Source organism: Trichoderma gamsii, assembly GCF_001481775.2.
Source record: "Trichoderma gamsii strain T6085 chromosome Unknown Scaffold_19.2, whole genome shotgun sequence".
Classification (NCBI taxonomy): Eukaryota; Fungi; Ascomycota; class Sordariomycetes; order Hypocreales; family Hypocreaceae; genus Trichoderma; species Trichoderma gamsii.
In genome coordinates, this window is record NW_020171356.1 from 256026 (window position 1) to 272069 (window position 16044).

Sequence of the window (16044 nt, forward strand, 5' to 3'; positions counted from 1 at the left end):
AGAGAAAATTCAAAAAGTCTCATGAGTCCCAATCTATTTTTGTCATCAACACGTTATGGAGCACTGAATTCGATTTTAGTTTTTTTTTTTTGTTTTGTATCTTTCTTCCTTCAGTGCAGAGTTTGCGGAGGGGTATCGAGGTCCACTCCCTCAACCATGTTCTTCTGGACCTGAGTCTCGCCAACCAGTTTGCGGAAGAACTTGGAGGCCTTTTCGCTCTCGCTCTTGACCTTGACTGTCTCGTCGCGCTTTTTGTTGAGATCCTTGACGCTGTGGTCGAGGCCAACGCGCAGGTTGTCGGCGGGCATGCGCAAGACAGTGCGTACTGCTCCTGAAATTCGGGAGGCATTGGTATGCACGTAGTCAATCTCGGAGAGCTGAGCCTCAATCTTTCGGGCCAGCCGATGGGGGAGAGAGGTGGGGATCTGCTGAAGGACGTATGCCGAGGCAGCAACAGCTTAGAATACCAGTTAGTAAAAGTCAAAGATACGGACGAGAAAATGGCTACATACCTGCAATCACAATTCCAGGAAGGATGAGCTTGCGAAGATTATCATTACCAAGGATTTTCGTAGCGGTAATGGCGTGGTCCATCCAAGAGTTCATTCCCAGCATGCGAGGCACAACTGCACCAGCAATTGTCAGGGCCATACCCGTGCCGGCAAACTTCTCTTGGCTATGCAGCAGAGTTGAAAAGTCCACAAAATCGGCAAAATCAGTAGGGACATCCACCTGGCGGGCAAAGGCATCCTTCTTCCGTCGGAACATGACATCTGGTCGGAAGTGGAGATTTTGAAACTCATCGCCCACATGAAGCAGGCCGAGCTGCTTGATGGCATTGACGCCCCGGACAGTCTGGCCACGGGCGTAATCTTCGCAGGTGCTGACTGCATCCGCAATGTGGGATAGAATGGCGTCTTTAAGATCGTCGGCATAGCCAAAAGCGCCAAAGACTCCGGGGTACGGAATATCGTACTTGGTGCTGCCGGCGTAGGTGATGGCAGCGTTGAGCTGATTTCGAGTATGATCGTATACGCTCTTGCAGGTCTCTTCGATGTTGTGGACAACCTGCTCATCAACCTCGGATCGGGCTTTCTTGCTGGCCACAATCTGCGGCTCGAGCTCCTTGAGCTCCTGGGTGACTCGGTTAAACTCGGATTGGGCTACCTCATGGTTGACGGTAGCCAAGGTATTGACGTCATTGAGAATATTCATCAGATATGTTCTTGCAGGAGCAAGCTTCGATCTTGCACGCTTCTCCAAGACGAATCTCCGCAGCGACTGTTCGAGCTTCTCAAAGTCGCGAACCTTGTCCAGGTCCTTGCCCTTGCCATTGTCATCGGGATCGTCCCCACTTCCGCTGCCACTCCCGCTGCCGCCTCCGCCGGGCCCGCCAGGAGGTGAAGGTGCCATGGGGATGACATTGCTGGAGACGAAATGGACGAGCTCGGAGGCTTCTTTGTGTGTTCGCGGGCTGAGTCCAGCAACTTGGTCGAGGATCATCTTCTGGCATCGCTCCTTGTCTCGAATGAAGTCGTAGCCATTGACGACAATGAAAATGTAAGCCTTTTCCGCGGCGGCGGCCCAGATAAATTCTTTGGCAGACTGCGTAAAGTGATTTGCCGCGGAGACGACAAAGACCACCACGTCAATCTCCTCTTGGCGAGCAAAGATGGCCGTCGTCTTGGTCGTATCTGAGTTGAGACCCGGAGCGTCGATCAGGGCAATGTCCACAACACCGTTGCTGAGTAGAGATTCATCGATTGTTCGGACATCCTTGACATAGACCTTGCACTGAATGTACTTTTCATTATCAATGACAATTTTCTCGAGCTCTTGAAGAGAGTAGGCGTCATAGGTCGATTCGTCATTTCGGTTGTAAGTTACTTCCCTGTGCACGGCATGAACTTCCTCAATTCCTGCATTTTCCCGGGCGTCCAGAACCTCGCAAAAGATGGCGGTGCAAGGTTGCTGGTCCTCGGGCAAAACTTTGCGGCGCAGCAAGGCGTTACAAAAGGTCGATTTACCGGCATTCAAATCACCGGTGATGAGCACTTTGCTTGATGTATCCTCGATACGTTCACGGAGCGATACAAGATGCTTGATGCTAGAGCCAATTTTGCCATCAAGAAGTGATGCAATGGAACCCTTTTCCAAAGAGTGTACAAGCTCGGTCTGGTGGAGAGCTCCCAGCTTCAAGTCCAGTTTCAAAATTGAAAATTCCTGAGCAATCTGAGGGGAGACGAGTCGTGGCTCTGCCGTAGGTCGAGCCTCGGCCGCTTGGCTAGACTCTGCTGTCGCATCCTCGAGGCTGGTCATGGCTCTCCTAAGCATGGGAGGTGGCGGCGTCTGGCTGGACCTGGCCGCAATATCCTCCATGGTGGATGAGTGTAAGATACCCGGGCGAGGCACATCAGCTTCCATCTTCTCAGCCCGCTGAACGGAAGGATAATGCGCGGGCCATGTAGCATTCATCTCTCGAAGGCTATGCAGGAGGTCCAGCACCTTGTTGATTGACCGGCCCAGCGTGGCCCTCTGCGAGTTGTACCACATCTGGTGGATAGCATGGGATTGTCGTCGGTCGCCATGCGTCGAGATGTCCAGCATGCCTGGTTCGTCGCCCATCATGCTGCCTCCATATCCCGAATCAGCCTCGAGCATGCCCTGCAGGTGCGCGGCGTGCTCGGAGGCCATGCCGTTGCCAACCGTCATGTAGTTGGGCCGCGCTCCGGATGCACCCGCCTGGCCTGCCATGTTCGGATCGAAGTGAGCATCGTCGTCCCCCGCGGGCGATTTGCCCTTGTCGTTGAAGTATTCCTGGCTCATGCTGGTGAAGGCGAGCTTGCCCACAGCATTGTCGAGCTACGGGATGAGGGCGCAGAAATGCCGGAGATGCAGCGCTGCAGAGGTTGGGTATGTAGGAGGAGGGTCAGGCGTAGAACGGGGTTCGTCGAGTAAAAAGGTTGCATGATGTTTAAGCAAATTGCCTCCCCGGCGGTCACGAAGCTCCCGTGATTGGTCTAGCTTGCCGGCATAAGGTCGGCAAGGCTGCAGCTATCTTATCGTTGGCCGCGAAAATCGGGCCTGCAGCAGCAGGTATCCTGCAAGTATCTCTGCACCGATGCGCGGTGGCGGGGGTACACGGCCGAGGTCTGGGCAACGACGTAACGCTTTTAGCGACAGGCATGGCAGCCGGGCGCTGGTGCAGGACGGACGTACGTCGCTCCTCGGGCACTCCGCTAGGCAGATGTCATCCAACTCTTTTCCTCTGCCTTGTTATCTCGCGACAATCCATTTCACCGCGCAGTTCTTCTTCATTGCTGCATCTACGGCATCGCGCAACACTGTGGCTGCCGCCTTACCGCAAGACGACTCCTAAACCATCATGAATGTGAGGCAATGCAATGGCTGGCATCACAGCCTTCTCCCCCACATGTGGGAAACGGCATCTAACCCGACGTGCAAATGCAGATCCTGGAATGGGCGTTTGGCAAGCGCATGACGCCGGCCGAGCGCTTGCGCAAGAACCAGCGCATGCTGGACAAGGCCATCCGAGAACTCGACCAGACGCGTGTCAAGCTGGAGAAGCAGGAGAAGACGCTGATACAGCAAATCAAGACGAGCGCCAAGAACGGGCAGATGGGCGCCTGCAAGATCCAGGCCAAAGATCTGGTGCGCACACGACGATACGTTGAGAAGTTTTATGGCATGCGTAGTCAGCTGCAGAAGATTTCTCTACGGCTGCAGGTATGGAATGTCCTGGACTAGCAACTACCCCGATACCGGCTGACAAGCGGATGACAACTAGACATACCGAACGAACGAGCAGATGATGCAGGCCATGAAGGGCGCTACGATGGCATTGGGCAGCATGAACAAGTCCATGAACCTGCCACAGCTCCAGCGGATTGCGATGGAGTTTGAGCGAGAAAACGACATCATGGAGCAGAGGCAAGAGATGATGGATGACGCCGTTGATGATGCCATGGACGTTGGAATCGAAGAAGAAGGCGACGAGGTTGTTGAGCAAGTTTTGGAAGAGATTGGAATAGATCTGAACCAGGCTGTAAGACTGCCCTTTTCCTTTGTAAGAGGCGAGAAATCATGGCTAACTGTTGAATAACAGCTCGGGGAGACTCCGACCGCTTTGGGCAATTCTGCTGTGTCCGAGGGCAAGATTGCGCAAGCTGTTGGCGGAGGCGGAGGCGGCGACCCGGTCGATGACGATCTCCAAGCCCGACTCGACAGTCTTCGAAAGTGAACAGTTCACGATCCATCACAAGCGGAATAACCAAAGGAGAAGATCTATTAATAGAACCGACCGTGCTTGATTGGAACCTGCCAAGCCGAAAGCATGTCTCTCGAGAATGTCTCTTCTTGAAGCATACATCCCGGCATGATGCAAGAGAAACATTCGTAGGATGAGGACCCCTAAAGAGGATCGTAAAGTCTGAGGATGTTATTTATATATATGTGCGGGGGGCTTAGACGGGAGTGAGCCATGTCCGTTTTCTTGTTCGGCGCACGAGGTGTTGATGGCGAATATGATTTACGAATACACAAGCAGACATGTTTATGCATGCAGATTTTTGTTGTCCTAATGATGCAGAAGATGCTTGTCTATCCCAACGGATATCAGGAATAGAGAGCATGGTTGAGGCGCCATTGGCTTTTTGCGTGTCTTATTTGGATACGCTCGATAGGTATTTATAGCGACTATGTTTCAGGCCAATAGTGTTGTTTAAACAAGAGTATGCACATCTATTTTTGCTCTCTATGTCGTCAGAGATTTTCGGTCGTGCTCCTGAGACGAGATGCCGTCGACTTGAGGAAAAGTTCAAGGTAGCATTGGAAACTGCGAGATCGAGATCAAGTGGACAGGCAAGAATAGCATAGATGGGGGCGCTAGAAATCCCCGCGTCCACTAAACAGCGCCGCGACCGTCATCTTGGATCTGGAGCCTAATCGTGCTCCGTTCCGTCATCCCCGACGTTTGTTTCGCTCGGCCAGAGCAAGCCTAAAATTAGACGGCGACGTAGTGTAGTATTCCGGGCTGGAAGCCCCTACATGAGATGAGATTAGCAATTGCATACTCTAGCGAGCACATGATTAATGAAGGATTACGTTGTTCCGTTTCGGCGGTGACGTGAGAAGAGCAGTGCGTGGAGCTCCAGCTTTGGCTTGGACCCTTCCCTTGTAGTAATAGCAAGGCCAGCTTACTTATAGCGCTGCCATTCCCCGGGCTGCCACGCTGAGCCGAGACGCTAATTGGCGCCTTGCAGTCGTTGCTACTAAGCCAGCCATTGCCCTCTTCGTCATCTACGATCGTCTCTCTGCGGTGGCTCTGCTTCTTCTTCCTTCCTCAACCACCTGTTTCGTCTCTTCTTTGAGAGAGGCACGCTCCAAATTGACTTCTCCATTGCCTTCTTTTCCGTTGTGGTATGTAATCAACCTCTTCCGCTGGCATTCTGTGAACCCCCATTCCTGTTGCTTGTCCGTTATCCCCGTGCCGTACCCTGTTCTTCAACGGACAAAGCTGTCCCCCAGCTCCGGCCATTAAGTTGAAGACTGCTCGCTTTTAGCCCGCGCTCGTCGGCAGGATCAAGAAGACCGCTGCCAAAGCACTGCTCTGCTCGCATTGCCACTTGTCCAGCGGCGAGTGTGTTTCAATGCGTGCCACTTGTTTCTCAGGTACTGCACCTGTTGATAAATCAAGCCCATCCCTCGCCAGGCACCGGCCCTGTGGCACGCAGCACTGCAGCAGCGCCTCACCCGAAGCTGCCAGAAGCAAACAAGCGCCAAGCCGCTGAATCCTCCCCGCTATCCCGCCGCTGCCCCCGCCGATGTCATCCTTTTCTATACCGGCTCCCCCCTCTATTGCCCAAACACCAGCCCGCTTGATCTTCAGCTTGCTCCTTTGCAGGCCACACGCTGTACAATAGGCTCACTGACCGGTGCAGCTTTTCCCAATCCTCAGAACCGTCGAATATTTCGAATCCCGCATTTTGTCTGCCGCCGTGCCACGCCATCGCAGCAACCTTTCCATCTGCTCCGTGATCAGTAAGCGCCGACAGCGTCCAATCACGCGGCGTCCTCCTCGACGAGAGCGTGGCAACCATCGAGCCCCGCGACGACCCTTCAGCTGCGACTTTGACTGGCTATCCATCGTCCCGTCAACTCATCTCGAGGCCTGCCATCCCATTCCCCGAACGGCCCCTTTCGCACTCCACAAAACTGGCAGGAAGCAAGCGCCGCAGTCTCTCCTCTCACGGAGGAAGTCTGCTAAATAGAATGTTCGGCGGAGCTTCCAAGCCTGACAGCGATTCCAAGGGCGACGACAAGTCGCCTTCTCCTGAGCCCAGCCCCACCGCTGCGTCCGCCGTGCCCATCAAGAACGCCGACCAGGTGGCCAGCGGCGAGAAGCGCAGCGGCAATGGCAGCCCGCCCACTCGACAGGACGTCGGCGAGAAGAAGCGCAGGAGTAGTGGCGTCAGCAGCAAGGCCAGCAGCCTGCTAGCCTCGGCCAGGAACTCTCTCAACTTCTCCCAGGTCACCCGCTCCGGGTCGGATTCCGGCGCTCAGACGCCGCTGCAGAAGCTCGGCAAGCACGACCCTGCTCTCGTCGTGCCACAGGGCCAACACAACAACTCGGCCGGCGAATCGGTCCCCGGGCCCAAGTCCACCTTCCGCGTTGGCGTTTGGGAAGACAGGAACAAGAAATGCCGCCGGACGATGGAGGACACCCACGCCTTTCTGTACAACTTTTTAGACACCCCGGCGCCGGCCGCTGATGGATCCGGCGGCAAGGACAAGTCAAGTAAAGACGACAAGGACGCTGCTGTTTCCGAGTCGGACAATGGCTATTTTGCCGTCTTCGACGGCCATGCCGGCACTTTTGCTGCGGACTGGTGTGGAAAAAAGCTTCACATTATTCTGGAAGAGATGATACGAAAGCATCCCAGCATGCCGATTCCGGAGCTCCTGGATATGTCATTTACAGCTGCTGACGCCCAGCTTGAGAAGCTCCCGTTAAAGAACAGCGGCTGTACGGCCGCCATTGCGGTTCTCCGATGGGAAGACCGTGTACCCAGTGATCGATCCATCACCGGCTCTCTCGCCATTGCTCCGGCCGCCGCAACCGCTGCTGCCGCGAAGGCCATGGCTATAGCGCAAGAATCTGAAAAAGAAAAGGACGGGTCTTTAGAAGCACCGCAAGCTGGTTCGAATGAGTCGATTGCTACGAAGCTCAAGGGCCTTTCCAGTCGACAGCGCGTCTTGTATACCGCTAACGTGGGAGATGCTCGCATCATTCTGTGTCGTAACGGTAAAGCCTTGCGTCTCTCTTACGACCACAAAGGCAGCGATGAGAACGAAGGGAAACGAATCCACAACGCCGGCGGCCTCATCATCCAAAACCGTGTCAATGGAGTGTTGGCTGTTACCAGGGCGCTTGGAGATACCTATATGAAGGAATACGTGACTGGCCACCCATACACTACAGAAACAGTCATACAGCATGACCTTGACGAATTTATTATTATTGCTTGTGATGGGGTAAGAAGTTTTCGATACACTTTCGCTGTCATATGAGACCAAAGTATGCTAACGAATAAATTACAGTTGTGGGATGTCTGCAGCGATCAAGAGGCTGTTGATCTTGTCCGAGAGATTCACGACCCGAGCGAAGGAGCAAAGCTACTGGTCGACCATGCCCTCAACCGATTCAGCACCGACAACCTATCATGTATGGTGGTGCGACTGGATAAGGAGGCTCTCGCACAAAGCCAGATTAGCCAGGATGCTGAGCCCGAGGCAAACCATGGTGCCGCCTCGAAAGTGAGCGAGGCAGACAAGATCGTCATGGATACAAAGCAGAAGATTGCCGATGGTCAAACCCCCGCGGTGGGTGTATCGGCTAGTAACTCTGGACGCGGATACGACAACGCTTCCACAGACGAAAAGACCAACGAAGGGGACTTTGTGCCTACGACGTTAAGCGATGCGCTTGTTGAGGAGCCTATTGCCATTGAGGATAGCGACAGTCCCGAGCTGATTCCTCTTGACACTTCCATTGACAAGCCTACTGCTGCTGCTGCCCAAGAGTCAAAAGATAAGTCAAAAGAGTTGGCAGACGTCTAGGACTCAGGAACCCTTGCCATCCAGCCAAAGGCCGTCTAACCTTGATTCAGAGTCGCCTGGACGAGCCGGCCAGCTAGATCAGGCAAGGATGGGGAAATGAGAGGCATGGTTTGATTAGAGCATACGAAGACGCAGCCATGTTATAGGAGGAAAGAATCCAGGTGATGTTTGGCATGGGTTCGAGTATATCGCATCATACTACAGAAGAGACAGACAGGCGATGAGGCTGGTGCCTCATGGAGGGGTTGGGCATTGGGGCGCATGGTTGGACTAAGATGTTGGCAAAGTATTTGTTTTTGTACGCTATGCTACCTGTATCTATATATGCGTTGGCAATTTCTAAATGCAACATGTTTTAAAAAGCTGCTCTTCATAATCTACGATGTTGATAATTCACGGCCCAACTGATCCGTTGACTTGTTGAGCACTTGGCGGCTTTCCAGCCACAGGTAAACACAAATTAAGGGACAATTATCCAGCACCCCAGCTGTACTACAACTCTCCAGCTATAATTACCTAGATAAAGCAGTTGAGCTATATATTAAGTCTATTATTTAATTACCTAAGGTACCTAAGTATTATATACACCTAGCAGTAGCAGTAGGCAGTAGCAGAAGTAGCAATAGTAGCAGTACCTACAATAGTAGCAGTACGTGTAGTAGTACTACCTAAGGTAGGTAAGGTAGTAGGTAGTAGTTGTAGCAGGAGTAGCAGAAGTGGCGTACCTTGAGCTATTGACTTTTTGACTTTCAGAGCGGGATCGTTGCCTCCTATCTTTTTCTTCTGGCGTGCTACTACTACGAATCATGGCGACTCACGCTCCTCAGCCTTCGCCTATTGAGGCATCTCTTATCGAGCCCCCGAGTTGTAATTTATACTATTAGCAAGATATCTAATTCCTCTATCTAGGTTACCGGTGTACTATAAATACGTTCCTAACAATCTCACGAGTCGATACCGAGAGCTTAAATGGCACTATCGCTTACGGAGTCCATCATAAAACAGCTGACCGCCTGCCAGATTGTTGCGGGTAATGTTTTCCATGCGGGTTATTTTGCGTCCGATGATGCTGGTCTCCGTAAAGAGAATATATCTGTGGATGGCCTTCTGACTAAGAATTTCTACTACTTTATTGTCGAAGGCAATGGTATTGAATACACCCCCTTGGTATATAATTCGTCACCCATATTCTCTCACACGAGGCAGCAGAAATATGGCCCACCTATCATAACAGCATTGTTCAAGGTCTTAGTCCAGTACCTAGGCCGTATCTGTTTGCTCGATTTGCATGGGCCCTACTCCTCCGTGTCAGATTATTTCTCACTCAGGGCTTTTCGTGCCCATGTTATTCGGGTACATGATAATGGAGAAGAGGCGATCGTGGAGTACAAGCAAGAGCTGATGGCCGGGATTCAGCTTCAAGAGCTCTATGGTGATGGTAGTTCTACATCTGTTACTCTTATGTCTAGGGACGAAATGGATGGCGGTGATGTTCACGAGGTTAAGGCAGCCGTCTGGTAACACTATCTGAGGCTGATAAAATAGCCTGCGACTTATTCACGCTTTACTTTATTTAAGAGTTCATAACAATGTTATTTAACATTATACATATTGCTAATATGAGGAAATTACAGCTATTTGATTACTACAGCTTCCACAGCTTCCACAGCTTCCACAGCTTCTACAGCTTCTACAGCTTCTACAGCTTCTACAGCTTCTACAGCTTCTACAGCTTCTACAGCTTCTACAAGCTTCTACAGCTTCTACAGCCTGCAGTTTTTTAAGCGTGGTATTTGAGTAATATAACTCTATACCCACTAATTCCCCATGTAATGCTTTGCCAACCGGAAAGTTGGTAATTAACCTTGTCTTATGACATGATACCACTTTTGAAATGACAACAAGACAAGAGAGGACAAAAGAGGAGCATGTCTTTCTAATCCGACACTCCTTACAGAAGCGTGGTGGAGAACATGTCGACGGCGCAGATGTGGCTTCCCGGATGCTACGAGGTATTTTAGTTGGATGACTAAAGAATCAAATAAACTTTTGATACCCAAGGTAGTCAGCCGTAAATCGAGCTTCAACTCGACCGCGGATTTATCCCTTGCTACGCTCGATCTGCGCATCAAGTCGCCAATAGATAGCCACCGAGCCCGCTGCTTTAACTATCCGGAAACCTGGCCGGCCTCCACCAGGAAATAGGCTGCTAATCTGGGTAACGATGGGGCCCTTGTGCAGACGGCTGCTGCACGACGTGCGTTTCAGGGTTAGACGCCGGCATTTGGGCTGCATGATGGGACGAACTGCGGCCGCAATGGAAGTATAACAGCAGCAGCCATAACAAGACGGGCAGCTGAACTACAAGTATCTGTCGCGTATAACAGCACAGCGGCCGAACAAAGCTGCGGAAACCCAACGAGCGACTCGCAGCTCCTCATCGCCACCGCGCCGCTGGTGAAGCACGCTATGCGAAGCCATTGCGACTCTGTTCCTGGCGTTTCGCACTACCGCGCGATTATTGAAGGGGACGCAATTAAGCCAAGGGGCGGCCCAAGCTTCAATTTCGACGAAACTAATGGGATCCCCCAATGGCTGGCGGACCGCTGGTGAAGACGCACAAGTGCCAATACGGCTCTCTGGCAGCGCAACTCTCGTTGGCTGGCAAAGGACCCCTGTTTGTAGATGGAGACGCCTTTGACAGGGGGGGAACCACCAATGCCCCTAAAAAACGGCCAGCTAAACCCCCTTAAGCATGCCTAGCCAGAGAAGTGGAATGGAAGCCCGGCTGTTGACCATGTCTTGGCTGCTCTTCTCTTGTCGTCTTCTGCTCAATGGATCTCGTGTTTGTCTGAGCAAGGGGTGCTTATTTGGACAGCTCGTGTTTGCCGTCCTGTTTCCCAGCTGACTGCGCGGCTGCAGCCAGTAATACCGCGAAAAGAGACCCGGCTTGGATCTCGTTTTGATTAAACATCGAGAGCTGCTTGCTGTGTGGGTGGCACCAAAAGCAAGTCTTGCATTGCATGGGATTTTTGGCGCGCCCCTTGCCTCCATGCATCTGCGGCGCGGCGCTTAGTTACGCAGGTGGACTCTTTCTTAGGCCAGGTCCCGTTCGATCTGTCACGGAACTTCGTTTGTTTTGTGCCGCAGCCAACAGGCGTCGTAAGAGAGAGTGAGCATACAGAGTGACAAGAGAGGGAGGGAAAAAAAGCGTGTCGGACCAGACCCTTGACGAAAAAAGCTGCAGCTGCATGTAATTCCGTTCCGGCGGGCAAAGACCACTCAACCTCTCTCCATCATTTGACCCGAACCGAAGCGTAGGAGAAGCATCCGAAAAGGCTGATTTGCGTATCCCGCCTTCCCCCACGTCGCGATTTTGCTCGTCTCCATGTCGACGTCGTCGCAACTTGCCCCTGAGAATTGGTGGTGAGACAGACAGACGCTCGCACAGCCAGCGCAGCGCGTTGGGCATCTCGCAGTCCCTCATTATTATTGCTGTTACTCTTCGCTCGTTTCGCTGTCCCTCGTTACTCGTACCCTCCACTCATTTCGTCTTGTTTCTTCCTTCGATATCCGGCTTGGTTGAGCTGGCCTTGGCTGAGCTGGTTGGCGCAAACGATCGAAATATAGATATCCGAGCTATATCGCAGAGAATATGTCGCTAAACGGGTTGGACGATCCCAAGATTGTAGAGGCGCATCAGGCTGGCGTTGCGGAGCCTGGGGGATGGTATGCATGATCGAACTCTGTTCTTCTTAGGTGTGACATATGAGATTTGACTTGCTGAGACTTGACTGCCTTTTTTCCTGTGCGATTTATAGGTTTCTGATCAAGTATGCGAGTCGCGACGAAGTCGAGCTGCTGGACAAGGGAAATGGAGGCATCACCGAAATCCGAAACGCCGTCGAGGGCTTTGACGAGAACAGCCCATTGTATGGCTTCTTGCGATACCGGCGAAGGAACGTCATTGTCAAATATTTACCGGAAGACTGCTCTCGACTTATACAAGGTTAGCCTTTTCTTTCATGTCCATTCTTTGATCGGCGGGCGATCTGCGATGTCATGCGATGCGATGCGACGAGATGCAAATCATGGGTTACTAATGTCTGCAAACCAGCTCGAGTTGCTGTGCATTTTACCGCCGTCTGCGAACGATTTTCCCCCTACGATGCCATATACGAGATTTCTACCGCCGCCGAGTTAAAGGATACGAAGCTATCTGCCGCCTGTTCTTTGCATGCCGCATCTGGGTCCACAGCATCCTCTACAAGCTCCCGAAGACGACGGTTGATGGAAATCGCCGAAGAGGAGGAAGTTGAGGAACAACGGTCGTCGAAGCGACAGTCCATAGGATCGGAACCGGATGGTGAACGGCCGCAAACACCTGGCGACAAATCTACAATCACAGACGAGGTCAAATTAAACTCTGAACTGGCAACCTCCCCAGAACATAGCAAATTTTCAGCCTCAAACACATCTGAAGTGCCCAAATTCACGGGCATTCACGACAGACCAACCTCACCTACGAAATCAATCGACACCACCGACAGCCGGTCAGATATTTATAGCTATTACCCAACAGGTAAACCAAAAGTGAAGCTCGCGCCTCGGCCCAAGGCCGACATTACGATTAGACCCCAAGTCGCCGGAAACTTTAGGCCCGTTTCGTCGCTTCCGGTCGGGTACAAGTTGTTTGGAAAGGGAGGGAAGAAGAGCAAGAGCAAGGACGCAGACTCTGCGTCTTTGATCCAGGAAGAGACTCCCGAGATGGAGCCAATCGCCGATGCTGCCCGTGCGTCAAACGATGCGTTAGGAATCAGTGGCGATACCTCACGACCCTCCACAGCCACTGGTGCCGAGACGCTGTCCGTACCAGCGGTGCCAGCGAAACCTACCATTACGCCCGAGAAAGCTAGGCTTATGAAGGCCATGAAGCTGAGAGAAAAGAAGAAGAAGCAGCAGGAGTTGCTGAAGCAACAGTCCGCAGAAGGGGCAATACCCGGCGCCGAAGAAAAAGTTATGGTGTTGAGGGGAGGGGAGGATCCAGACTTTGAGCACTCTTCGCACATTCATGATGATGACGATGATGACGACGAAGAAGAAGAGGATGAAGAGGATGAAATCCAGAAGAGCGAAGAAATCGACGATCGAGCGGCATCCATTAGCCATGCGGATTCCGGCGTTGTTTTGAGTAATTTCTCGTCGTTGTCCCCGCTTGCCCAAATTGATGAAGTCTCTGAGGAGACTGCTCGATCAGAGTCTCTAGCGCAAAGTTCAACAGTTGCCTCTTCGGAGCATGATGAGTCGACTCCTGCGTCTTCACTTTCGGATTCCACAGATGAGACTGTCCATGGCGCTGTCACCGCATCAAAGCCAGGGGTTGTTGATGTTGGAAAGTCAGAGGCAAAAGAAGGCAAAATCACGTCGTCGTCATCGCCATCATTGTCGTCTGCCGCTGCTGCTGCATCATTACCAGAAGAAAAGAAATCAAGCGCGGTCTCAACCAGAGATAATGCCATTTCAGTCGCATCGGAATCCACCACAGCTATAGCAGCTGAGGAAGCTACTGGGGCCGCTAATAAGGGATCGGCTAAGCCCGAAAATGAAAAGGAGAAAAAAGGGATTGCAGAGCCAATTTCTCAGTTCTCGGCGCATATTCCGACGTCAAAAGCCCCACCAGCTGCATCATTAAAAGGCATGGGATCTGGTGCAGCCGAGATTCCACTCAGCGACACCCCCGGCGATGTTGCGCAGGCAGCAAACAAAGGGGAATTACCGCCAGTAAAAGCTGCTCCACTGCCTTCTGGGTCTAAACTCTCAACGCAAGATTTGGTCGACACTGCAGAATCGGCCGCCAAAACCACCGTAGCGACGACGCCTTTGATGGATCGCCAGCCCGAGGACCCATCGTCCGCGGCGCAGGAATCGAGTCCAGCAGCAGAGACGGCTAATGAGGCCGCGGCCACTCCCGACGAGCCCAAAGCAGGATCCAAACCCTCGGCTAGCAGTCCACCACCGATCCAGACAGATCGGACGACGGAGCCCAAGCAGCAGGCCGCAGCGGAAAAGCATGACGATCGCGATGCCGCTGCAGCTGCAGCTGCGCACGCCAGCAAGGAGGCGACTCAGCGCGGCGACGCAACGGTGCAGAATGATAATAAGCCAATGAGTGCCACCAAATCTCCGCCCACCCCTGTCTTCCCCAGTGCTACAATTGCGAATGGCCCGCTAGGCGCAAGAGCTCCACAGGCGCACACTGTTCGAACAGTCTCTAATCCTGTCCGTGGCAACTACATCGCTCCGACAGATGTAACTCAGTCTACGGCGCGTTCTCTGAGCTCCGGCGCAGCTTTCCTACACAAAATCACGCAGCAGCAGTCGGCCAGCCTCGCCACCATGAAGCCCACCGTCGGGTCGAGCATCTCGCAGCGCATCAAGGCGCTCGAGAAGCTCTCAGCGACATCAGGTGATCAGGCTCGTCCGGAAAGTCGAGAGCGCCCTCAGTCGACTTTTTTCGCCGTCCAGAAGAGGGACACGTCCCGACCGCCGTCCGTGATGGACAGGACAAAGTCGCTCAAGGGGAGGGCCGCATCGCCAACGCCGTCGCAGGATGAGTTTCCGCTGCCGCTGGACACGGGCCGAGTGCGCCTGCAGAGATCGGGCTCCGTCGTCAGTCGGGTTTCCATGTTTGAGCCCCTCGTCGCACCGTCGAGCGCAAACAGCCTAGCACCGGGACCTCAGTCGCGAGGACGACCAGAATCGATTGCCGTTACGCCGAGAATGTTGCGAGACCCGAGCCTAGCCTCGAGGCAGGATGCCTCTGAGTACGGCTATCAGCAGCAGCAGTTCGCGGGTGACCACGACGACTCTGGACGGAGGTCGAGGTCTCTCGAGCGCGACGGCGAGGATGACATGGGTAGGCGATCCTCGCTAAATACGGTTAAGGGTTTCTTCAAAGACCCGCGGAAGTCGGTGACTGTCTCGACTAACATGCGCCAAACGATAGTTTCTAGGACAACAACACAGTCGCCCAGCAGCCGGCGCTCAATCACTCTTGATCGCGATAATCTAGCTAACTCTAGTGTGACGGAGGATTCATATTCTGGCGATGAGAAGGACAGGAAGTCGTCCCGTGCCGGACGCTTCATGCGCAAACTCTCCAACTTTTCCACGGGCTCGTCCAAGAGCAAGACTTCTTCGGTAGAAGACAGCATCAACACCACTGCCACCAGCATCACCACCGCAGCCAGCACTGCTGCCCCTACACAGGCCCGCAAGGTTGCTCCCCCGGCTTCCTCTGGCGACGCGGCCATCGTATCGGACCTGGGCGACGTCAACGTCCAGTTCCCGGACAGTCTGCTGTGGAAGCGACGAAACCTGTGCCTCGACGCCCAGGGCTTCATCATTCTCGCCGCGGGAACGCAGAGCGGGCGCGCCGTCGTGGGACCCAAGCGGTATTTTTTGGGCGAGTTTCGACAGCCGTACACGCCGGACGTGGAGGTGCAGGAGCTGCCAAATAGTGTGGTGTTGGATTTTGTGGAGGGGACGGCGATTCAGTTGGCGTGTGAGGATAGGACGGGACAGCTTAATGTGCTGCATGGTGGGTTGCTCCTCTTATACGTGTTTGAAATATTTGCTAACTGGTTGATTAGTCTTGCAAGCTGCTCATGCTAACTATAGCCGATAAGTGCTGAAAAGGCAAATCCTCTATTTCGAGGAGACTCATAGTCTCTCATGTCTGACGATGTCGGAATATTTCTTACGGCACCTTTGAAACTGAACTCTACTTACCTCTACTTCCCGTATCCATCCTTTTCTCTCCCCCTCCGGCTCTCTCATTTCACTCAAAAACTACGCTTAACATACCAACTAGACATAGAAGGTTGGGACAGGAAAAGGAGGTGT

General features: G+C 53.0%; 4 protein-coding genes across 4 annotated transcripts; 3 read left to right on the plus strand and 1 right to left on the minus strand.

Annotated features, from left to right (window-relative positions):
* Positions 1–110: 110 nt before the first annotated feature.
* Positions 111–2826, minus strand: TGAM01_v205880 (hypothetical protein; the record flags this gene model as incomplete). The annotated part of the gene is made up of 2 exons (XM_018803027.1): positions 111–457; positions 513–2826. 2 exons carry the CDS (start codon positions 2824–2826, stop codon positions 111–113), a joined length of 2661 nt encoding a protein of 886 aa, XP_018663793.1.
* Positions 2827–3385: 559 nt separating this feature from the next.
* TGAM01_v205881 (hypothetical protein) lies at positions 3386–4261 on the plus strand (the record flags this gene model as incomplete). The annotated part of the gene is made up of 4 exons (XM_024549745.1): positions 3386–3391; positions 3472–3747; positions 3809–4066; positions 4127–4261. The coding sequence occupies 4 exons, from the start codon at positions 3386–3388 to the stop codon at positions 4259–4261; spliced, it is 675 nt and encodes a 224-aa protein (XP_024405504.1).
* Positions 4262–6291: 2030 nt separating this feature from the next.
* Positions 6292–8139, plus strand: TGAM01_v205882 (protein phosphatase 2C; the record flags this gene model as incomplete). Its single annotated transcript, XM_018803025.1, has 2 exons — positions 6292–7554; positions 7621–8139. 2 exons carry the CDS (start codon positions 6292–6294, stop codon positions 8137–8139), a joined length of 1782 nt encoding a protein of 593 aa, XP_018663791.1.
* A 3655-nt stretch (positions 8140–11794) lies between these two features.
* Positions 11795–15826, plus strand: TGAM01_v205883 (hypothetical protein; the record flags this gene model as incomplete). Its single annotated transcript, XM_018803024.1, has 4 exons — positions 11795–11868; positions 11961–12148; positions 12257–15739; positions 15792–15826. 4 exons carry the CDS (start codon positions 11795–11797, stop codon positions 15824–15826), a joined length of 3780 nt encoding a protein of 1259 aa, XP_018663790.1.
* Positions 15827–16044: the final 218 nt, after the last annotated feature.